This window comes from Oncorhynchus clarkii, chromosome 1 (assembly GCF_045791955.1).
Source record: "Oncorhynchus clarkii lewisi isolate Uvic-CL-2024 chromosome 1, UVic_Ocla_1.0, whole genome shotgun sequence".
Classification (NCBI taxonomy): domain Eukaryota; kingdom Metazoa; phylum Chordata; class Actinopteri; order Salmoniformes; family Salmonidae; genus Oncorhynchus; species Oncorhynchus clarkii.
Window position 1 is genome coordinate 53,558,800 of NC_092147.1, and position 25,750 is coordinate 53,584,549.

Genomic DNA, 25,750 nt, shown 5'->3' on the forward strand with positions numbered 1-25,750 from the left:
CCTTACTGTCAACATCATGTATTTTCTGCAAAGCCAGCAACATAATACCTGTCACACAAATTCAGGGATTATGTTCTGCTAGAAAACAGCTTATTCCATCACCATCTCATCTCTGATGGACCCTTTGTGTTTGGACTGAGTGAGAGTACGCGTGTGCACGTGCATGTGTGGGGTGTACGGATGTGACAAATGTAAAAAAATATCAGCATTAAAACGTCAATTTTTTGAAACGTTTAAACATTCTTTTTTTTTTATAATAAAAGGACGTGAATTCACATTTCAGATATGGTACTGCGTATGACTGTGTGATGGAACATTTTATGTTTGTGCTTTTCTAATAACCAATTTCTGTGTTCTGTGTTTGTGCTTTTCTAATAACCCATTTCTATGTTCATGCAAGTTATTGACTCACTATCAGTATCTGCAATTTGGCAGTGCGCACAGAACCTTGTTTTGAGAACGAAAGGGATATCTCAGTTTCAAGGTCTCAGCTTAGAGAGAAGAAGCCTTGTGAGGTATTGGTCTGTCACATGCATGAACCAGTATTGGTCAGTCACATGCATGAACCAAACATTAATGATGAATTAATTATGAATGATGAATAAGCTAAATCATGCAAATATAACTTGTCTGTGTCCCATCTGACCAAAAGACGACGAGAACCCGCCCAGACCAGACCCTTAATGTGAGCTGCCCAGGAGGAAACGCATCATCTGCAAATAATTGAGTGACATGGCGACTGAATTTCAGTAAGGTAAGTCAATTTCAATGAATCTGTATAAAAAAATAAAACTAATAGTACTGAACAATAAAAAGGTAACCATTGTCACTGGTATAGGAGGCAGGAGGCAGTGGCAGGTTTAAAACTGCTGAATTTATTTAAGCACCATAGATCAAAGTGGGACGAAACCCAAACGCTGTTGTGCTCAAAATAATTCTTCATAAACAAAAAGGCACTGGGCGAACCCAAATTGCAAAATATAAAGTGCTCAGGAAATAATAGGTGAGATTCCTCTTAGGAAAACAAGTAACATTTACAATGACTGACAAAGACAAATGGAAGAGGGGGTACATATACAATGATAGAGTGGGGATTGGAACCAGGTGAGTGTAATGATGACGAGACATGTCCGGAGTTGATGAGTGAAGGGCCGAACGGCTGAGCTGGACAGAAGGGGGAGCCAAAGCGAAGACTGGTGTGACACCCATAGTCTTATGGTGATAGTCTTATGGTGAGAAGACTAGAACGATGGTGAATAACGGGAGCTTTGAAAGCCCAGCTGACAGCTGTCTGTAGGCATTTACTGAAGAAATGTCTACGTAGTCTGCAGCCACTACAAATAGCACAAGGTGTTACTGAGCATGGGGTGTTATTTTATATGTATAGAAAGTAGAGGCAAGAGAAACATTGAAGATACAGTTGAAGAAAGAACTTTACATACACCTTAGCCAAATACATTTCAACCCAGTGTTTAACAATTCCTGACATTTAATCCAAATAAAAATTCCCTGTTTTAGGTCAGTTAGGATCACCACTTCATTTTAAGAATGGGAAATGTCAGAATTAATAGTAAAGAGAATGATTTATTTCAGCTTTTATTTCTTTCATCACATTCCCAGTGGGTCAGAAGTTTACATACACTCAATTATTATTTGGTAGTATTGCCTTTAAATTGTTTAACTTCGGTCAAACGTTTCGGGTAGCCTTCCATAAGCTTCCCACAATAAATTGGGTGAATTTTGGCCCCATTCCTCCTGACAGAGCTGGTGTAACTGAGTCAGGTTTGTAGGCCTCCTTGCTCGCACACACTTTTTCAGTTCTGCCCATACATTTTCTATAGGATTGAGGTCAGGACTTTGTGATGGCCACTCCAATACCTTTACTTTATTGCCCTTAAGCCATTTTGCCACTACTTTGGAAGTGCAAGGGGTCATTGTCCATTTGGAAGACCCATTTGCGACCAAGCTTTAACTTCCGGACTGATGTCTTGAGATGTTGCTTCAATATGTCCACATAATTTCCCCCTCATGATGCCATCTATTTTGTGAAGTACACCAGTCCTTCCTGCAGCAAAGCACCCCCACAACATGATGCTGCCACCCCGTGCTTCATGGTTGGGAAGGTGTTCTTTGGCTTGCAAGCCCCCCCTTTTTCCTCGAAACATAACGATGGTCACTATGGCCAACAGTTCTATTTTTGTTTCATCAGACCAGAGGACATTTCTCCAAAAAGTACAACCTTTGTCCCCATGTGTAGTTGCAAACTGTAGTTTGACTTTTTTATGGTGGTTTTGGAGCAGTGGCTTCTTCCTTGCTGAGCAGCCTTTCAGGTTATGTCGATATAGGACATGTTTTACTGTGGACATAGATATTTTTGTACCTGTTTCCTCCAGAGGCACTGAGCTTGAAGGTAGGCCTTGAAATACATCCACAGGTACACCTCCAATTGACTCAAATGATGTCAATTAACCTATCAGAAGCTTCTAAAGCCATGACATCATTTTCTGGAATTTTCCAAGCTGTTTAAAGGCACAGTCAACTTAGTGTATGGAAACTTCTGACCCACTGGAATTGTGATACAGTGAATTCTAAGTGAAATAATCTGTCTGTAAACAATTGTTATAAAAATTACTCCAGATTGTAGCTAGCAAAGATGGGAGATGGAGGGATGAATGGAGGAGTGCAGTCAGTGGTAACAGGGGCAATGTGCTGAGCAGAGCAGGGAGCACAGGTTGAAGAAGAGGATTTTGTTGGGGGATAGAGGGATGGGGGAGGAGTGCAGTCAGTGGTAACAGGAGCAATGTGCTGAGCAGAGCAGGGAGCACAGGTTGAAGAAGAGGTTTTTGTTGGGGGATAGAGGGATTGAGGGATGGGGGAGGAGTGTAGTCAGTGTTAACTGCAGTGTGCAGAGCAGGCAGCAAAGGTTGTAACTAGTAGAGCTGGGTGATGGAGGGATGAAGGGATGGTAGATAGATGGATGGGAGAGAGTAGTGCAGTTGATAACTGCAGTTTGTAGCTAGCAAAAGGCAGTGTTAACTGCAGTATGCAGAGTCGAGCAGGAAGCAGAAAGCAGGCAGCTAGAAGTGGGGCTGCAGAGCTCGCTCTCTCTCTTTCTCTCTTATATAACTGGTCCAGATGCGTCCCAAGCCCGACCCCGTATACTTCATTAGAGGATGGGGATTGGCCAGGACGGGCAGGGCTACCATGCTGCAGCGAGGATCAAAAGGATTGAGAGCTGGACATTGGGAAGAGGCCATCACTGGATCTGAGGGCTTGTATCTTTCAGTCAGTGAACGACCAAACAGTGTCAATGTGAATGCAGGCCAGGATTAGGGCTAAGGGCCTGTGGGGGTTTGGTACCGCCTGCTAAAAGAGGTCATTGACTTGACTAATTATGTGGCGAACACTTTCGAGCCATGCATTATGAAACCATGGAAATGGCCATAGAAAAAGAAAAAAGACAGACCGTTGCCCTAAATAAATCATGTACATTGTATTGCACTGGTCATTCTCTTTTTTTTTTCTTTTTTCGTCAATTGTTTTTATTTTATGATCAAGCAAATAGGCAGAATAATCAGTATTGGACAATTGTATTGTTAGTGCACATCCAACACATTTTAACATGGTATTTAATGTAACCGAGTAAATTAATGGTACATGCATGCCCTACCAAGCAACTATATATACTATGCTAATCAGTTCTACCATTAGAACAAAACAAAAATGCACTGGCAAATAAACCTTCTGACCCCATACTGACATAGAGAATCTTTCCAGTACTATACAGTGTGTATATGAGTGTGTGTTCACGAATGAACACACACTCATGCACACAAACACTCACTCACAGACAAGCACACACGCACACATCCACATGCGGCTGCTGTCACTACAGTGTGGTGAGTTTTAATGGGTCACAGTGTCCTTGTTGTCTCACCTCATCTCTGGAATTAATCATCAGCAGTGTGTGTGTGTGTGTGTGTGTGTGTCTGTCCCTCCCAATCTGAGATCATAGCTCCGATAGGAAATCTATAGTCCACACCCAGCGGGGAACTCTGGGACACTGGAGGAGTCAGGCAGGATGACATGACATGGCATGTCATTTGGGACGTCTTACTCTTATTCAACCTGGTGGATCCCACCGATATACACAAACAATGTATTCATTCATCAGCATTGACCGTTTTGGTTTGAATTCCACAAACATTGTGACTTTCACAGTCCCTAACCATATTCTTTATATCGTTCCTTTCTGTACATTGTTTTTCTTGTGAAATAGACATTTGTTTTTATATTCAGATCATTAAATGACTCCACCAATCAGTGCAGATAGAGCAGCTTTCTATGGACCGGCCAATCTATTTGTTAACATGCTTGAAGAGCAGACAAGTGTAGGGCGCAAGATGTGAAGAAATGCTGTGGGTGGGGAAAGAGCAAGAGAGAGCAATGGATATGGAGGAGGCTTGGCATCATAATATGATGTGCATTATAATGTGTTTAGGATATTAGTAGGTATATCATTACTTCACTGAATTCCATCGTTATATGGTAGCTAGTAGATACCTAACTACGGAGGAGCGGTAAATACTGCATGGAGGAACTTTGAACGTCCGAGAGTTGGCTCAATGCTGAGGCAAGCTGAATGTCCTGGACCAAAGCTAGCCAACAAACTTGTGTGTGCAGTGGCACCAGAATTCAAAACACGTCTTACCTTTTTGTTGTTAATAAATCCAATGTGAAATGTGACAACTATAGTATCCTTAACTAACCTAGAAAATTAGCCGGCAGACTGACACTGGAAGGAGAAGTTTCGGAGTGCTTTGCATAGACAGGCACTTTATTAACCAGTTCCCATGCTTCAAACATAATGTTTCTTTCACTACAGATCCCTTTCGTGCCCGGTTCTGATTTTTGTTACGTTTTTTTGGTTCGGTTCCCTGAACCGGTTCCAACCCCTAGTTTGGTAGTTTGACGCCATCAAACGAGAGAGTGAAGTGCATGTCATGTGTGCATGTGTTTGTGTGTGAAGTGCATGGCTGATGGTTCCCCTATGCCTCCTAGCACCCTAATTAAATGGTGTTCAACTGGCTTGTTTCTTAATTAAAAAGCAGTACAGTAAGGTATTAATGCAGAAGTGGTTTTAAAGCTAATCAGCTATGCAGAGAGGGGGGAGGAAGAGAAGGGGGTAGTGAGAGCGAGGGAGAGAGCAATACAGAGAGCGAGGGAGGTAGAGATCCACAAAGAGAGATTTGTTTACACGTACTGTAGTTACCTACATTGTACTGTACCTTAGACTGCAGGTAGTGGTATTTTTCTTTTTTTAATTCATTGTTTTATTATATGTTCAAGGCAAGCAATAGGAAGAATCCATTATTGGTTGCATCAATGCCTGTCTGGTCCAGCAGTTACAGCCACACACATAATTATGCCAGAGTCGTCATGGGTTCGAATCTCAGTTTAACAAAATTGTCTTTGGATAGGTGAAAATGCATAGACAGTTTTACGAAATGAAATATTAATGCCACACAATACCGGCTTTCAATCCACAACAAGGATTACTTCAAATGCCGGCATCAAAATGAAAGTACAGTGGGCCAATCCTACTGTAGCTGGCGCATAACAGCTTATCAATGGAAATCTCACCTATGTAATGGCCATCCACACCAAATACCATACCACAGTGGGGAGAACAAGTATTTGATACATTGCTGATTTTGCAGGTTTTCCAACTTACAAAGCATGTAGAGGTCTGTAATTTTTATCATAGGTACACTTCAACTGTGAGAGACGGAATCTAAAACAAAAATCCAGAAAATCACATTGTATGATTTTTAAGTAATTAATTTGCATTTTATTGCATGACATAAGTATTTTATCACCTACCAACCAGAAAGAATTCCGGCTCTCACAGACCTGTTAGTTTTTTTTAAAGAGTCCCTCCTATTCTCCACTCATTACCTTTATTAACTGCACCTGTTTGAACTCGTTACCTGTATAAAAGACACCTGTCCACACACTCAATCAAACAGACTCCAACCTCTCCACAATGGCCAAGACCAGAGAGCTGTGTAAGGACATCAGGGGTAAAAATGTAGACCTGCACAAGGCTGGGATGGGCTACAGGACAATAGGCAAGCAGCTTGGTGAGAAGGCATTTATTAGTAAATGGAAGCAGTTCAAGATGACGGTCAATCACCCTCGGTCTGGGGCTCCATGCAAGATCTCACCTCGTGGGGCATCAATGATCATGAGGAAGGTGAGGGATCAGCCCAGAACTACACGGTAGGACCTGGTCAATGACCTGAAGAGAGCTGGGACCACAGTCTCAAAGAACCATTAGTAACACACTAAATCCTGCAGCGCACGCAAGGTCCCCCTGCTCAAGCCAGCGCATGTCCAGGCCCGTCTGAAGTTTGCCAATGACCATCTGGATGATCCAGAGGAGGAATGGGAGAAGGTCATGTGGTCTGATGAGACAAAAATAGAGCTTTTTGGTCTAAACTCCACTCGCCGTGTTTGGAGGAAGAAAAAGGATGAGTACATCCCCAAGAATACCATCCCAACCGTGAAGCATGGAGGTGGAAACATCATTCTTTGGGGATGCTTTTCTGCAAAGGGGACAGGACGACTGCACCGTATTGAGGGGAGGATGGATGGGGCCATGCATCGCGAGGTCTTGGCCAACAACCTCCTTCCCTCAGTAAGAGTATTGAAGATGGGTCATGGCTTGGTCTTCCAGCATGACAACAACCCAAAACACACAGCCAGGGCAACTAAGGAGTGCATCTCAAGGTCCTGGAGTGGCCTAGCCAGTCTCCAGACCTGAACCCAATAGAAAATCTTTGGAGAGAGCTGAAAGTCCGTATTGCACAGCGACAGCCCCGAAACCTGAAGGATCTGGAGAAGGTCTGTAATGGAGGAGTGGGCCAAAATCCCTGCTGCAGTGTGTGCAAACCTGGTCAAGAACTACAGGAAACATATGATCTCTGTAATTGCAAACAAAGGTTTCTGTACCAAATATTAAGTTTTGCTTTACTGATGTATCAAATACTTATGTCATGCAATAAACTGCAAATTAACTACTTAAAAATCATACAATGTGATTTTCTGGATTTTTGTTTTAGATTCCGTCTCTCACAGTTGAAGTGTACCTATGATAAAACATTATAGACCTCTACATGCTTTGTAAGTAGGAAAACCTGCAAAATCAGCAGTGTATCAAATACTTGTTCTCCCCACTGTATATTGACACATTATACATAGCCTAACCATAAAACATGGAGCAAGCATCCACACTGGCGGAAAGTTTATTGTTCTACAGTAGGCCTTTATCTGTCAATCAATTGATTGCCAAAATCAGCTCATCAACTCAGGGAGGGAAACACAAACAGTAAGCTATTATCAGTTTTCCCACCTTTCATTATCTCCCAATGAATAGGTTAATGGGTAGCCTACAGAATGTATTGGAATATAATCAGATAACAAGGGGCCCATTGCAAACATCGACGGCACAACCATTTGGTCACCTCATTACCACTCCATAAAATATGATGTTGGTGTTACCTTAGTCCTTCTTGTACCCATAGTCTTTCAAGATACAGTATGTTCGCTCTCTGGTTGGTATTATCATGGGAACAACTCAGTCCTTTTTGAACAGACTAATTGTGATTTTTCTATTTTCATCTATTTCACAAGCTGTAAAATAGAAATAAAGTATTTCCTCATTTACAATGGCAAATCTATTGTGGCAATTTACCTGCCACTTTGTTTGAATGGAAACTTATTTTGGTGTAGCCTACTGTTATTATTTTATTTGTTTCTTATTTACACTACCAGTCAAAAGCATTAGAACACCTACTCATTCGAGGATTTTTCTTTATTTTGACTATTTTCTACATTGTAGAATAATAGTGAAGACATCAACACTTTGAAATAACACATGTAGTAACCAAAAAAGTGTAAAACAAATAGCCACCCTTTGCCTTGATGACAGCTTTGCACACTCTTGGCATTCTCTCAACCAGCTTCATGAGGTAGTCACCTGGAATGCATTTCAATTAACAGTTCAGTTGTGGATTTATTTCCTTCTTAATGCATTTGAGCCAATCAGTTGTGTTGTGACAAAGTAGGGGTGGTATACAGAAGATTGCACTATTTGATAAAATAGTCCATATTACGATGGTGTTGGAGTCATGTTTGGCCACACAGTCATGGGTGAACAGGGAGTACAGGAGGGGCCTAAGCACACACCCCTGAGGGGCCCCAATGTCGAGGATCAGCGTAGCAGACGTGTTGTTGCCTACCCTTACCACCTGGGGGCAGCCCGTCAGGAAGTCCAGGATCTAATTGCACAGGGAGGTGTTTAGTCCCAGTGTCCTTAGCTTAGTGATGATCTTTGTGGGCACAATGGTGTAGAACGCTGAGCTGTCAATGAGCAGCATTCTTACAAAGATGTTCCTTCTGTCCAGGTGGAAAAGGGCAGTGTGATTGTTATCTGTGGATCTGTTGGGGCGGTATGCGAAATGGAATGGGTCTAGGGTATCCGGGAGGATGCTGTTGATGTGAGTCATGACAAGACTTCATGGCAACCGACGTGAGTGCTACGAGGCAGTATTCATTTAGGTAGGTTACAGTGGGGCAAAAAAGTATTTAGTCAGCCACCAATTGTGCAAGTTCTCCCACTTAAAAAGATGAGAGAGGCCTGTAATTTTCATCATAGGTACACTTCAACTATGACAGACAAACTGAGAAAAGAAATCCAGAAAATCACATTGTATGATTTTTAATTAATTGATTTGCAAATTATGGTGGAAAATAAGTATTTGGTCACCTACAAACAAGCAAGATTTCTGGCTCTCACAGACCTGTAACTTCTTCTTTAAGAGGCTCCTCTGTCCTCCACTCGTTACCTGTAATAATGGCACCTGTTTGAACTTGTTATCAGTATAAAAGACACCTGTCCACAACCTCAAACAGTCACACTCCAAACTCCACTATGGCCAAGACCAAAGAGCTGTCAAAGGACACCAGAAACAAAATTGTAGACCTGCACCAGGCTGGGAAGACTGAATCTGCAATAGGTAAGCAACTTGGTTTGAAGAAATCAACTGTGGGAGCAATTATTAGGAAATGGAAGACATACAAGACCACTGATAATCTCCCTCAATATGGGGCTCCATGCAAGATCTCACCCCGTGGGGTCAAAATGATCACAAGAACGGTGAGCAAAAATCCCAGAACCACATGGAACCTAGTGAATGACCTGCAGAGAGCTGGGACCAAAGTAACAAAGCCTACCATCAGTAACACACTACGCCGCCAGGGTCTCAAATCCTGCAGTGCCAGACATGTCCCCCTGCTTAAGCCAGTACATGTCCAGGCCCATCTGAAGTTTGCTAGAGAGCATTTGGATGATCCAGAAGAAGATTGGGAGAATGTCATATGGTCAGATGAAACCAAAATATAACTTTTCGGTAAAAACTCAACTCGTCGTGTTTGTAGGACAAAGAATGCTGAGTTGCATCCAAAGAACACCATACCTACTGTGAAGCATGGGGGTGGAAACATCATGCTTTGGGGCTGTTTTTCTGCAAAGGGACCAGGACGACTGATCCATGTAAAGGAAAGAATGAATGGGGCCATGTATCGTGAGATTTGAAAACCTTCCATCAGTGAAAACCTTCCATCAGCAAGGGCATTGAAAATGAAACGTGGCTGGGTCTTTCAGCATGACAATGATCGCAAACACACCGCCCGGGCAACGAAGGAGTGGCTTCGTAAGAAGCATTTCAAGGTCCTGGAGTGGCCTAGTGGTCTCTAGATCTCAACCCCATAGAAAATCTTTGGAGGGAGTTGAAAGTCTGCGTTGCCCAGCAACAGCCCCAAAACATCACTGCTCTAGAGGAGATCTGCATGGAGGAATGGGCCAAAATACCAGCAACAGTGTGTGAAAAACTTGTGAAGACTTACAGAAAACGTTTGACCTCTGTCATTGCCAACAAAGGGTATATAACAAAGTATTGAGATAAACTTTTGTTATTGACCAAATACTTATTTTTCACCATAATTTGCAAATTCATTAAAATCCTACAATGTGATTTTCTAGAGAAAAAAAATCTAATGTTGTCTGTCATAGTTTAAGTGTACCTATGATGAAAATTACAGGCCTCATCTTTTTAAGTGGGAGAACTTTCACAATTGGTGGCTGACTAAATACTTTTTTGCCCCGCTGTACCTTCGCCACTTTGGGCACAGGGACTATGGTGGTCTGCATGAAACATGTAGGTATTACAGACTCGGTCAGGGAGAGGTTAAAAATGTCAGTGAAGACACTTGCAAGTTGGTCCGCGCGTGCTTTGAGTACACGTCCTGGTAATCTGTCTGGCCCTGCGGCTTTGTGAATGTTGACCTGTTTAACGGTCTTGCTCACATCGGCTACCGAGAGCGCAATCACACAGTCGTCCAGAACCGCTGGTGCTCTCATGCATGCTTCAGTGTTGCTTGCCTCGAAGCAAGCATAAAAGGCATTTCGCTAGTTTGGTAGGCTCACGTCACTGGGCAGCTTGCAGCTGGGTTTCCCTTTGCAATCCGTAATATTTTTCAAGCCCTGCCACATCCAACGAGTGTCAGAGCCGGTGTAGTAGGATTCAATCTTAATTCTGTATTGACACTTTGCTTGTTTGATGGTCGTCTGAGGACATAGCGGGATTTCTTATAAACATCCGGATTTAGAGCCCCGCTCCTTGAAAGAGGCAGCTCTAGCCTTTAGCTCAATGCGGATGTTGCCTGTAATCTATGGCTTCTGGTTGGGATATGTACGTATGGTCACTGTGGGGGCGACGTTGGCGATGCACTTATTGATGAAGCCGATGACTGAGGTGGTGTACTCCTCAATGCGATGTGATGAAACCCAGAACATATTCCAGTCTGTGTTAGCAAAACAGTCCTGTAGCGTAGCATCCGCGTCATCTGACCACTTCCGTATTGAGCGAGTCACTGCTTCCTGTCACACAATTCCTGCTTTAGTTTTTTCTTGTAAGCAGGAATCAGGAGGATAACATGATGGTCAGATTTGCCAAATGGAGGGCGGGGGAGAGCTTTGTACGCATCTCTGTGTGTGGAATAAAGGTGGTCTAGAGTTTTTTTTCCTTCTGGTTGCACATGTGACACGCTGGTAGAAATTAGGTCAAATGGAGAAGTTTGCCTGCATTAAAGTCCCCAGCCACTAGGAGTGCCACTTCTGGATGAGCATTTTCTTGTTTGCTTATGGCCTTATACAGCTGGTTGAGTGTGGTCTTAGTGCCAGCATAGGTTGGTGGTGGTAAATAGATGGCTTTGAATAATATAGATGAGAACTCTCTTGATAGATAGTTTGGTCTACAGCTTATCATGAGGTATTCTACCTCAGGGAAGCAATACTTATGAGAGCTATTGACATGTTGAATGCACCGAGCTGTCTGTCTCAACTACTGGCACACAGCTTGGACACACATGCATACATGTCACAAAAGATCTCTTCACAGTCCCCAAGTCCAAAACAGACTATGGGAGGCACACAGTACTACATAGAGCCATGACTACATGGAACTCTATTCCACATTAAGTAACTGACCCAAGCAGTAAAATTAGATTTTAAAAACAGATAAGAAAGACCTTATGGGACTGTGAAGCAACACAAACATTGGCACAGACACATGCATACACACACACAAAATAACATACACATGGATTTAGTACTGTAGATATGTGGTAGTGGTGGAGTTGGGGCCTGAGGGCACACAGTGTGTTGTGAAATCTGTGAATGTATTGTAATGTTTTTAACATTTCATAAACTGCATTAATTTTGCTGGACCCCAGGAAGAGTAATGGGATCCATAATAAATACAAATACCTTGAGCCTTCTTTAATATTAGACATCGACCACCAGCTGTTATTGACAAATAGATACACAACCCCACCCCTCGTCTTACCAGACATAGCTTCTCTGTCCTGCTGGTGCATGGACAATCCCGCCGGCTCTATATTATACACATCGTCGTTCAGCCACGAGTCGGTTGAAACATAAGATATTACAGTTTTTAATGTCCCGTTGGTAGTATAATCTTGATCATAGGTCATCCATTTTATTTTCCAATGATTACACGTTGGCCAATAGAACGGATGGCAGTGGGAGTTTATTCACTCTCTAAAGAATTCTCAGAAGGCAGTCCGACCTCAGCCCCCTTTTTCTTCGTCTTTTCTTCACGCAAATGATGGGGATTTGGGCCCATTCTGGAGAAAGCAGTATATCCTTCGAGTCCTTAAATAAAAATCCTTCTTCCAGTTTGAGGTGGGTAATTGCCAGAGGTTAATTTCGGTCATAAGAGACAGAAGCAGCAACATTATGTACAAAATAAGTTTAAAAACAATGCGGAAAAACAAATTATCACAGTTAGTTAGGAGCACGTAAAACATCAACCATTCCCTCCGGCGCCATTCTACATTCTTGATGCACCGGAAACATTTTAGTGACAAAAGTGATCAAATTAACTTTAGTTGTTGCATATCTACTGTATGTAACATACCACTGAGCCATAGATTCACCATATTATTCACTAGTTGAATAATATAGAATGCAGATTTGCTGTCATGCTTTGTGTTTCGGCTCCCTTTGATCATGAATTAGAAGTGAGACACAGACACAGGTGAAGGAGAAGTTTTGAAGCTATACGTACAATGAAACTGCAGCAGTGAGAGCTACTCTGAGGACAGAGCCCAGTCAGCCCACATCTAAAACACACAATGCCCCTGCTCAAGTAGGAGATTGAAACACTGAGTAAGATGAGAGGAGAGGAGAGGAGAGGAGAGGAGAGGAGAGGAGAGGAGAGGAGAGGTTTGGGAAAATGCACAAGCAATCTGTATTCTCAGGGGGTGTTCCTTCTTAGCTAGCGCTGCCTGAAACTGTCCTGAACCCTAAACCCTTTTCAATCAAATCTACTGGAGGCACAACACTACCATCTGCACATTCTCACACACACACACACACCTACCACTGCCGCAGCCACATCATCAACTCAATCTGGTGATATAAAAATGATCTCTGGAGCACTATCTCCCTACACCTCCCTCTCTCTAGTACTATCTATATTGCATTACCCCCTTCTCTTTCTCTGTCTGTCTCTCCTCTCTCACCCCCCCCTTTCTCTCTTGTGTTTCATGGTTAACTAACACTTCATGGCACTGAAACTCCATTAGTGTCTAGCTGTCTGTAGACAGTAGACACAAGAAAGTAATGTAGACAGTACACAACACTCCCCTGTTGTTTCACTATCTACATTAAATACATCTATCCCACTGGGGGTGTGAAGTCATCTTTCACTTTCAGCGGTTCTGGAACGGTTCCGACCAAAATATTTACGTACAGAGCGCTCTGTGAACGGCGCAACATCAATTGCTGTGCCCTTCGTGATAGCTTTGGACCCGCTCGCATGCCACTTTCCACTCTTATCTGAAATGCAGTACGTGAAATCTGACACCTAATTTGCATAGGGAGCGAAATGTCACATTTTCTGCCCTATCTAGACAAAGAACCGATTTCCCCTGGCTGTGAACCTCGCAGTCCCGCTTACAATACGACATATGAAACGGAAGACCCTAGTGATTGCAGCATACACAAACACATCTTGCTGTTATATTCTCAGATGGATTTAGAGCTCTCAACATGAAAGAAATACAACAGAATTGTGTCGAATTGAAACAAGACTACCTTTTCTTGCTGATCAGAGGGACAAAATCCCCTTGTGCTTAAAGCTGAAGTTCTTATACAGTAACAGTATAAGAAAGGTGAAATACAATCGTAAGTTGTTTAGAATTTGATTGTTAATATATTCAGAAGGCATTTCAATCATTTCAAACCCTATTCCCCCACATTTGTGGAATATCAATTCTTTCTTTAATCTTTTTCTCATATTTGTACTATATACTTGATCTTGTGTCCTCAAGTGACTATTTTTATAGAGAAAGGTGAGGTTTTACTCTTTCTGGCAATATAAGCATTACTATGTATTGTTCATGGCCCGCTCGTAATAGGTGTAAATATACCTTTTGATATTACATTTAACAGGTTGTCTCTCTCAGAGGAACTGCTGAGGATGACTCACTCCACTGATCCAGAGTCAGCTAGTCAACTAACTTTTCGCTGTAAATTTACAGCATTATACTGGCACGCGAGTTGCCAGTATAATACTGTAAATTGGCTTTACAGCAGAGATGCAGTAATATATTTAACAGTACTATTTTCCTGTAATAACTGTAATAACACATTACAACACATTACACATTACAACACATTACAACATCCCTGCATCTCTGCTGTAAATTGACAGGGATGTTGTAATGTTTTAAAGTAGTGAAAAGAGTACTGGTCATATCTTTTTGACTGCTAGAATCAAGCCAATTTGTCTGTAGTATTGGTGAAAACATACCTGTCAATTATTATCTAGGTGATATTTTTCTAGGTTGTACAGCAAGAACAGAACAGACTGAAATGGCTTGTGTCAACTTGAGCTAACTAGCTAGGTAGTTAGGTTAGCTAAGAAAATAAATTCAACATTGGCTAGCAATAAAGATAATTATAAACAAGTCAAGGTACCTACCCAGCGGCTGCTAAAAATAGTCTTCCACTTCACAGCTGCTTCAAGAAGATTTACTAAAATAGTCTGAGATTCATCTCACCCGACAGCACAAGGTAATAATAACTGATCATTTGAATCTACAGTAGGCCTAAGCTATTACTTTAAATAAATACAGTATGTTAGAGACATTTTTACAGGAGGCTTCCAATTACAGTTAATAACATTATTTTTCAGCATTTTACCCATAATGCAGTGCAACCTACAGTATTAATGTTGTATAACACATGTACTGTATTTTACTGTTCGACAGTGTTTTACTGTTGAAATTACAGAAAAGTTTTACAGTGCAGGGATCTGCTTTTTGAAACACTCACACACTCCAATGCAGGAATGCATGCACACATGCATTTTGTATCGCAAAAAACTTCCCTAAACCAATTTTAGCTATCTAACTTCCACAAACACTGACCACATCTGTATTAACAAGGACAGGTCTTCATTTGTAATGGTGCAAGCTCTCTCATTCACTCAGAGCTCGCTCTCTCTCTCCTGCAGCAATCCATCTCTCCAATTAACTGGTCTTTAATGCTCCTTTCAGTAACATCCTCTCAGTGAAGCTAATGGACTGTGAGAATAAGAGCCACAGAGAGAGAAGGGGGGGGGGGGTAAGGAGAGAGAGGCAGAACGAGAAATAGAGAAAGTGAGAGAATCATCATATTCTCAACCTCATATTTTCATGCATTGTCTGTCTGTCGTTCTTTTCTTTATCTTTTTTTATCCTTAATTTATCACCACTCATTTATTTTTTCTTCTTAACACTTAACGATGTGATGGTAGAGATTATATTCCTCCCCTCTCCCCAATGCTAGCTTGAAGTGGTTCTTCTGAGGCTCATATGTAATGACATGGAACCTTATATTTACTGCCCAAGTTTCTCATTGAATTACATACAAACGCTCAAATGTTGGCTTTGATGCACATGCAAACACACACACTCCAAAGCACTAACAGGAACAAACACTACAGTAAATCCCTAGGTGTGCAATTAAACTTAAGCAAGCAGGGTATGTGTGTGCATGGGTGTGTGCGTGTGCGTGTGCGTGTGTGTGTGTGTGTGTGTGTGTGTGTGTGTGTGTGTGAGCCAGACAGCCATGTGGTTGTGTCTCATTTAAGGTCATGTTGCAAGTTACATTTGGCAATAAAAATAGAAGATAGCCTTATTTGGTAGAAGACCAAGTCCATATATATGGCAAAAACTTCTCAAATAAGCAAATAGAAACGACAGTCAATCATTTCTTTAAGACATGAAGGTCAGTCATTCCGGAAAATGTCAAGAACTTTGAAAGTTTCTTCGAACGCAGTCACAAAAACCATCAAGTGCTATGATGAAACTGGCTCTCACGAGAATCACCATAGGAAAGAAAGACCTAGAGTTACCTCTGCTGCAGAGGATAAGTTCATTAGAGTTACCAGCCTCAGAAATTGCAGCCCAAATAAATGCTTCACAGAGTTAAAATAACAGACACATCTCAACTGCTCAGAGGAGACTGTGTGAATAAGGCCTTCATGGTTGCCGCGTCTTTGCTATGCCGGATTAAGTGATATGACATGCTATTTAAAAAAAATATTTCTCTGTAATTAATATTACCTGATTAAACTAATCATGTAAATGTAATTACTAGGAGGTCGGGGCACCACGGAAGAATGTTTATAGAGTTGTTGTCTTCCGAATAAACTCTTTAAGACCTGGTAATCTTTTATATCAATAGCAGTCAATTATTAATCGGCACCTTATTCAGTCTGAACGTCGTAAAATTCTTGGTTATCTTCACGAACCCTGACTAACAAGTTGAATCAGCAATACAACATTTGGTATAATTATTTATTTACTAAATAATCACACAGAATTACATATACAGATTTTTGGTTCCAACCACCATGTCTTTGAGAGACGCAGAGTCAGTGAACAGATGATTTCCACAGGTGTATTTCCCACCGTGAAGCACGGAGGAGGAGGTGTGATGGTGAGGGGGTACTTTGCTGGTGACACTGTCAATGATTTATTTAGAATTAAAGTTACACTTAACCAGCATGGCTACCACAACATTTTGCAGCGATACACCATCCCATCTCATTTGGGCTTAGTGGGGCTATCATTTGTTTTTCAACATGACAATGACAAAATATACCTCCAGGCTGTAAAAGGGCTATTTGACCAAGAAGAAGAGTGATGGAGTCCTGCATAAGATGACCTGGCCTCCACAATCACCCGAACTCAACCCAATTGAGATGGTTTGGGAGGAGTTCAGACCGCAGAGTGAAGGATAAGAAGCCAGCAAGCGCTCAACATATATGGAAACTCCTTCAGACTGTTGGTTGAGAGAATGCCTAAAGTGTGCAAAGCTGTCATCAAGGCAAAGGGTGGCTACTTTGAAGAATCTAAAATCTAAAATATATTTAGATTTGTTTAACACTTTTCTGGTTACTACATGATTCCATATGTGTTATTTCACAGTTTTGATGTTTTTACTATTATTCTACAATGTAGAAAATTGTAAAACATAAGAAAAACCTTTGAATAAGTAGGTGTGTCCAAACTTTTGACTGGTACTGTATATATTTTAGTAGACACACCTGTCCCTTACGAAAAGGATTGTAGTCAAAGTGCAATACAACTGCAGTACAATCCAGTATTACTGCAGTTACAGTGCAGTATAACTGAATGTCAAGTGCAGTACACTGCAGTAATTCTGCAATTACTGCATCCAAAATTCCACAGTCAACTGTATTTACTGCATCTTTACTGCAGTTTCAAAACTGCAATCTTTTTTGTAAGGGGTGTGGTGTGTCTGATATACATGAATAAAAATGTATTCACCCTGGACATAAGACTTGCATTTATTTTACACCTTTTGTATCATAAGCTGTAATTGTATTTGTCTTAAAGTTACCACAGAGGTTAGTACAAATGTGAAAACCAATATGACAAACATACAATGAAAAAGTTATTGTTTTGTAATCTTACAAAAAAAAAACATAAATGTGTTGTTTTTGCAAAACTCTCTTGCATTTGGTCATCCCCAAAATGTGGCCATTGAAAGCCTTGATAGATCCATCCTCCCTTAGTCTTGATAGATCCATCCTCCCTCAGTCTGGATAGATCCATCCTTCCTCTGTCTTGATAGATCCATCCTCCCTCAGTCTTGATAGATCCATCCTCCCTCAGTCTTGATAGATCCATCCTCCATCATTCTTGATAGATCCATCCTCCCTCATTCTTGATAGATCCATCCTCCCTCAGTCTTGATAGATCCATCCTTCCTTAGTCTTGATTGTCACTGATACTCATTCTGTTCACCAGTGTTTGTTTTGGGTGTATTAAAAACCCCTATTGTGTATTCCTGAGCCTGTCTCCAAATCCTTTATACCAGTGTGAGATTGGTAGATGTCACGCCCACTCCCCCCCATCCCCTGGCGCTGGAGGGTGGTGGGTCGACGCTGATGTAACCGGGGGTGCCTAACCAGCTCGTCGGGCTTCCACGCCCTAGCTGAATCAAGAGGTTTCCTTGCCCCGGTTGGCTCAGAAGGCGCCCATATCACATCTGGCCTCAGCAGGATCGTCAGGTCTTGTTCGCCCAGCCGGCCCATGAGATCTTGTTTTGTTGGTCACGTTGGGCTTGTGACAAATTGGATTTGTCACATACACATGGTTAGCAGATGTTAATGCGAGTGTAGGAAAATGCTTGTGCTTCTAGTTCCGACCATGCAGTAATATCTAACAAGTAATCTAACCTAACAATTTCACAACAACTACATTATTCACACAAGTATAAAGGAATGAATAAGAATATGCACATAAAAATATATGAATGAGCAATGGCCGAACGGCATAGGCAAGATGCAGTAGATGGTATCGAGTACAGTATATACACATATGAGATGAGTAATGTAGGGCATGTAAACATTATATAAAGTGGCATTGTTTAAAGTGGCTAGTGATACATTTATTAAATACATTTTTCATTATTAAAGTGGCTAGAGATGAGTCAGTATGTTGGCAGCAGCCACTCGATGTTAGTGATGGCTGTTTAACAGTCTGATGGCCTTGAGTTAGAAGCTGTTTTTCAGTCTCTCGGTCCCAGCTTTGATGCGGGGTGAACAGCCAGTGGCTCGGGTGGTTGTTGTCCTTGATGATCTTTTTGGCCTTCCTGTGACATCCGGTGGTGTAGGTGTCCTGGAGGGCAGGTAGTTTTCCCCCGGTGATGCGTTGTGCAGACCTCACTACCCTCTGGAGAGCCTTACGGTTGTGTTTGAAGCAGTTGCCGTACCAGGCGGTGATACAGCCCGACAGGATGCTCTCAATTGCGCATCTGTAAAAGTTTGTGAGTGTTTTTGGTGACAAGCCAAATTTATTCAGCCTCCTGAGATTGAAGAGGCACTGCTCCATGTTGTCTGTCTGGGTGGACCTTTTCAGTTTCTCCGTGATTTGTACGCAGAGGAACTTAAAACTTTCCACTTTCTCCACTACTGTCCCGTCGATGTGGATAGGGGGGTGCTCCCTCTGCTGTTTACTGAAGTCCACAATCATCTCCTTTGTTTTGTTGACATTGAGTGTCAGGTTATTTTCCTGACACCACACTCCGAGGGCCCTCACCTCTTCCCTGTAGGCCGTCTCGTCATTGTTGGCAATCAAGCCACCACTGTAGTGTCGTCTGCAAACTTGATGATTGAGTTGGAGGCGTGCATGGCCACGCAGTCATGGGTGAACAGGGAGTACAGGAGTGGGCTGAGAACGCACCCTTGTGGGGCCCCAGTGTTGAGGATCAGTGGGGTAGAGATGTTGTTACCTACCCTCACCACCTGGGGGTGGCCCGTCAGGAAGTCCAGGACCCAGTTGCACAGGGCGGGGTCGAGATCCAGGGTCTCGAGCTTAATGACAAGTTTGGAGGGTACTATGGTGTTAAATGCTGAGCTGTAGTCGATCAACAGCATTCAAACATAGGTATTCCTCTTGTCCAGACGGGTTAGGGCAGTGTGCAGTGTGATTGTGTCGTCTGTGGACCTATTGGGGTGATAAGCAAATTGGAGTGGGTCTAGGGTGTCAGGTAGGGCGGAGGTGATATGGTCCTTGACTAGTCTCTCAAAGCACTTCATGATGAGGGAAGTGAGTGCTATGGGGCAATAGTCATTTAGCTCAGTTACCTTCGCTTTCTTGGGAACAGGAACAATGGTGGCCCACTTGAAAGCATGTGGGAACAGCAGACTGGTATAAGGAATGATTGAATATGTCCATAAACACACCAGCCAGCTGGTCTGCGCATGCTCTGAGGACACTGCTGGGGATCTCGTCTGGGCCGGCAGCCTTGCAAGGTTTAACATGTTTAAATGTTTTACTCACGTTGGCTGCAGTGAAGGAGAGCCCACATGTTTTGGTAGTGGGCCGTGTCAGTGGCACTGTGTTGTCCTCAAAGTGAGAAGTTGTTTAGTTTGTCTGGGAGCAAGACATCGTGGTCCACGACAGGGCTGGTTTTCCTTTTGTAGTCCGCGATTGACTGTAGACCCTGCCACATACCTCTAGTGTCTGAGCCATTGAATTACCACTCTATTTTCGCCAGGCTCGCCAGGCTCCCACTCCCCTGCCGGTTGGTGGGGAGTTTACCCCCAGCTGGCTTATCCAGCGCCCATGTCTCAGCCGGTTCGCCAAGTGAGGGCCGGGGGGGGGGGGGGTACGGTCACGCCCGCTCCTGCTCTTCCCCCCTGGCGCTGGAGGGCACCAGGCTGCCCTGCATTACGCACTCCTGCCACCATTTACACACACCTGCCTTCCCTCGTCACGCGCATTAGAGATGAGTCATTTTCAATGTGCATGTTTCTCACTACAGGAACAACAGCTTATTCTCAATGTTCTGGCTGAAAAACAACAGCCAAAACTACAGAGGGAAGGAAATAAAAATGTACACAACATGACAACATAATTTGTAGAGGGGAAATTATTACTGACCTCACGCTCTGGTTGCCTCTAAGGGCACTGATGGCTTTGTTAAGCCTTTCACTGTTAATTGGTGCACCAAGTGGAGATCTTCAGGATAAGAGGGAGAGAGCGAGGATAGAGAGGAAAAACGAGAGAGGGAGCACATAATGTACAGACTGCAAGGAGGAGAGCGGCAGGATCTGATGATAGAGGAAGCGAGGGAGGAGAGAGGACAGAGACCGAGAGGGATAGAAAGAATGAGGGATAGAAAGAGGGAGAAAGCACAGAGGTCCTAAACCCAGAGGCGCAACATCGCAAGACGTAGGCAGGGATGTAGTTCCTCTATACCAAAAGAGTCTGTCATTTAAACCAGACCCTAGTTACCTAGGGTTGGCTTTTCAAGACTAGGTAGAGAACTGAGTCCTTCGAAGGGAGTAGTGGTGAGTGGGACCGAAAAGGAGCACTTATGCGCTCATCACCTTTTTAGGAAACGCATGGAGTGCACTATACATGAATGGTAGACATTTTGAGTAGCTATAATATAATCTCTACCCTACTTCTCCTCCTCTGTCTCCTGGTGGTTTTTACTCTTTCATTAACGCTGCAACCTATTTCCTTGGTTTTGCATGAAGCCTTTTCGCAGCTCTTTACCCAGGTTTTAAACCGAGAGAGAGAAGTGCACCTCTGAGATCCAGAGATATAGATATATGTTCACTCACACACTTAACTGACACACTCACATACATTGAGTATACGAAACATTAGGAACACCTTCCTAATATTGAGTTGCAGCCCCCCCCTCCCTTTTGCCAGCAGAACAGCCTTAATTCTACATCTACAAGGACTCTACAAGGTGTTGAAAGTGTTCCACAGGGACGCTGGCCCATGTTGACTCCTATGCTTCCTGTTGGTTTGAAAAGGCTGATTGTTTCCCTCGTCTCTTTCATCTCTCTAACTGCAGCACCACGAGCACAGTGGTGCCCTCATTAAGACTGGCTTATTGCTGCCTTTATTCAGACCAAGATAACACACTATAGACCTGGACTCCTTCCAAATAATCACCTTCTCATTCGGATTGTATGTGTGTTTGGGTGTGTGTGTTCAGAGATAGAGAAAGTAGGAACCATTTGATGCAATGCTTATTTACATGTTTAGATTGATGGGAGAGGAAGGAAAGAAGATTCCAGGAATTTGACAAAATATGTACTAGAAGGTTCTAAAACATTATTTCACATTAGCATTATCTCACATTAGCATAAAAACAGTAAGTAAATATACTGTATGTTGATGGTGTTCAATCCCATTTAAGGTTGAGTCCCAAATGTTACCCCAATTCTTATATAGCGTACTACTTTTGACCATAGCCCAGGAAACCCAGCAGCCATGCAGTTCTTGACTCAAACTGATGCACCTGGCACCTACTACCATACCCCGTTCAAAGGCACTTAAATGTTTTGTCTTGCCCATTCACCCTCTGAATGGCACCCGTACACAATCCATGTCTCAATTGTCTCAAGCCTTAAAAATCCTTCTTTAACCTGTCTCTTCCCCTTCATCTACACTAATTGAAGTGGATTGAACAAGTGACATCAATAAGGGATCATAGCTTTCACCTGGATTCACCTGGTCAGTCCATGTCATGGAAAAAACAGGTCTACTTAACATTTTGTATACTCAGTGTATTCTGAACTGCATGCACCTGTGACAATAACATGACTGCAGGTGCAACCCATATAGCTGTCCATTTAGCACCAAAGACAGCTCTAACCAGTCTATTTCTCTCTGCAGAACCACCCGCTAACCAACCAAAACTGAACAAAAATATAAACGCAACATGCAATAATTTAAATGATTTCAACGACTTTACTGAGTTACAGTCCATATAAGGAAATCAGTCAATTTAAATAAATAAATTAGGCCCTAATCTATGGATTTCACATGACTGGGCAGGGGCGCAGCCATGGGTGGGCTTGGGAGGGTATAGGCCCACCCAATTGGGAGCCAGGCCCAGTCAATCAGAATGAGTTTTCCCCACAAAAGGGCTTCATTACAGAGAGAAATACTCCTCAGTTTCATCAGCTGTCCGGTTGACTGGTCTCAGACGATCCTGCAGGTGAAGAAGCCAGATGTTCCTGGGCTGGTGTGGTTACACGTGGTCTGCAGTTGTGAGGCCGGTTGAATGTACTGCCAAATTCTCTAAAACAACATTGTATTGCTTATGGTAGAGACATGAACATTCAATTATCTGGCAACAGCTCTGGTGGACATGTATGCAGTCAGCATGCCAATTGCAGGCTCCCTCAAAACTTGAGACATCTGTGGCATGGTGTTGTGTGACAATACTGCACATTTTAGAGTAGCCTTTTATTTTCCCCAGCACAAGGTGCACCTATGTAATGATCATGCTGTTTAATCAACTTCTTGATATGCCACTCCTCCGGTGGATGGATTATCTTGGCAAAGGATAAATGCTCACTAACAGGGATGTAAACAAATTTGTGCACAAAATTGTAAAGAAATAAGCTTTTGTGCGTATGGCAAAATTCTGGGAACTTTTAATTCAGCTCACAAAACATGGGACCAACACTTTACATGTTGTGTTTATATTTTTGTTTAGTATACATGGCTGTCCATTCAGCACCATGGTCAGAGTCAACCGACGAAAGTACAGCATAACAACCCCTACAGGTCCCTTCAGGACCATGGACAGCGCCAATCACAATACCTAACCAATCTACATAGCTCTCTGTTTTCAGCACTCTTTTCAGACAGGATTAAAACAGTATTGCTGTTTTTTTAGCACCACCTGCCTACCACCATACAGTCGGCAGAACCGAATACCCTCCTAATAGGAAACATAATAGATGGATAGACATATGGCTATTTCCTAATTCATTGGAATTGTTACAATGTAGGACCAAAAATGTATCAGTGCACAGGCAGTCCGCATTAGTCTATTTCTTAACATGAAACCTGAAATCCTAACACTTGATTAGCTCCATGCATAGGAAGACACTGAAATAATATGCATATGTGTTAACTTTTGATCACTTAACCAGGTCAGATAAGCTAACAATACATACTATTCAGTTCATTTGTAGGCATATAGCTAACCTAAAACGCTTTACACAAACCTTGTAGGTGGAACGTTTGACTACTTCCAAGACATTACTCAAAAAACAAGCTGACCTAGCAGCACTCACTGACTTACCCGAGGCCCCCTGCATCCAGCCACAGATCTTATAGACGGTGGTGGTGGAGAACAGGAAGAAGAGAGTGAAAGAAGCAATGCAAGCTATCACCAGCATCATTGACATCCCGACGAAGAACGACGCGGCCTTGAACGCGGTGGAAGGGATCTGAGCGAACTCAGTGAAGGTCCCTGTGCAGTCGAGCTCCCTCTGGATCCCGTCGCCGGTGCAGAAGTGGAAGAGGCCGAAATAGCCGGCCTGTGGGGTGTCCACGCCGTCCCCGATCCAATAGGGCTGGCTGAAGATCACCACGTTCAAGATGGCGAACAGAATGGTGAAGATGGCCCACAGGAGTCCGATGGCACGGGAGTTGCGGACATAGTTATGCTGGTATAGTTTAATGTCTTCCGAAGACATCGATGGGAGCATCGACGCAGCCGATCCGGGTATCATTGTAGCACAGTTTGTGTTGTATCCCAGTCCCGGTATTCTTATGAAGTAGGTAAGCCTATTAAAGTACGTATATGAGCGAAGGGGGGCACTGACTAATTAATTAGTTGAGCAATAATAAATGCAACCCAAAGTAGCCTATGCACCCATGCAACTGAATGAATCACATCAAAGGCAACATCTGGCAAGCATATTCAACTCACGAGGTCGCACCCCGATACTGGCGCATAAACTGAATAGCCAAAAGCTAATCTGCAAGCTTGTGCCTTTATTTAGCCTAAATGATAACTCTGAGAATGTGGTGACTCCTGAACTAGCCTATATGAGAAATAATTCCCTCCCACCTTTCTCATAGGCTATGTATGGCCGTCTAACCGTTTGTCAGACATCGCTTCTGGCACATGTCACTTGTATGCCTCCGGAATACCTCCTTTACACAGCAAATATCAGATTGTTATTCGGATATTACCCATAACACATGACTCATTTTAATTAAGAGTCAAATCAATATCAAATAATAAGGCCTTCCAATAGCTAATAGAACAGCAGTTTTTTGCAATAGCCTATGGCTCTTTCCTAAGCAATGATAACGACAGTGACGGTGTCAAACCGGAGCAAACGAAACGCAATGTCTATGATGCCTTCCTTCTTGTATAGCCCAAATCACAATCCTGCGGGATAATTCACAGCATCTAGCGGGCTATAGATAACGCACAGCCCAGTCCAGGTAGTTGCTACAGAGATTTTTTTCACGAGCTACGGCAGCATCAGCAGCCTCCGTCAGTGATGCCGGAAGAAGGATGAGAAGGATGAGAGAAAAGAGAGAGACACGATACAATACCCACACCAGAGGAAGCCCGACAGTGATGAGCGTGTCAGCGCTGACGGTGCTCAGTTCTCTCAATCTATAACAACTCTGTGTTTGTCTGTCCCATGAGCTGGTTTAATATAGGCTGTTACATTCTCAGCACTATCTTCAAAGGTACATATAGCCTACGTGAAAAGCCGTCAAACACACTGACGCATCACAATCCACTCTAGCTCTGGTAGGCTACCCTCTGTAGGCTAGGCTACGGAATAGCTTCCGGATGACAATCCCTCCTAAATCAATGCAATCAGATGATCCGAGCCGTTAGTTCGTCGAAATGGAGCCTATACAATAATCGCGGAATCGTTTTGCTCACGCGGCTCGGTCGGGGGTAAATTGTCCCTCACAGACAGATTCAGTTGCACTGGCCCGGTTTGGTTAGTGCACGCGGCGCGCCTCCCCCTGTCTCCTTCCAAAATGGTAGACCGCTGCTGCTGTGTTCTTAACAGGGGCGGGGGGGGCAATATGTCTTGTATACTGAACAAAACATATATACACAACATGTAGAGTGTTGTTCCCATGTTTTAAGAGCTGAAATAAAAGGTTCCAGAAATGTTCTATATGCACAAAAAGCTTATTTATCTCAAATGTTGTGCACAAATTTGTTTACATCCCTGTTAGTGAGCATTTATCCTTTGCCAAGATAATCTATCCATCT

At 42.9% G+C, this 25,750-nt stretch overlaps 1 protein-coding gene across 2 annotated transcripts in view; it reads right to left on the reverse strand.

The window, feature by feature from the left end:
* Nucleotides 1-25,024, reverse strand: part of LOC139408855 (LHFPL tetraspan subfamily member 3 protein-like) — a 60,586-nt gene extending 35,562 nt beyond the window's left edge. For both annotated transcript variants that reach the window (XM_071153259.1, XM_071153251.1), the window contains exon 1: nucleotides 23,795-25,024. In XM_071153259.1, coding sequence (XP_071009360.1) covers nucleotides 23,795-24,227 — 433 coding nt within the window. In that variant the 5' untranslated portion in view covers nucleotides 24,228-25,024. The remainder of the gene's footprint in view (nucleotides 1-23,794) is intronic.
* Between the last annotated feature and the right edge of the window lie 726 nt (nucleotides 25,025-25,750).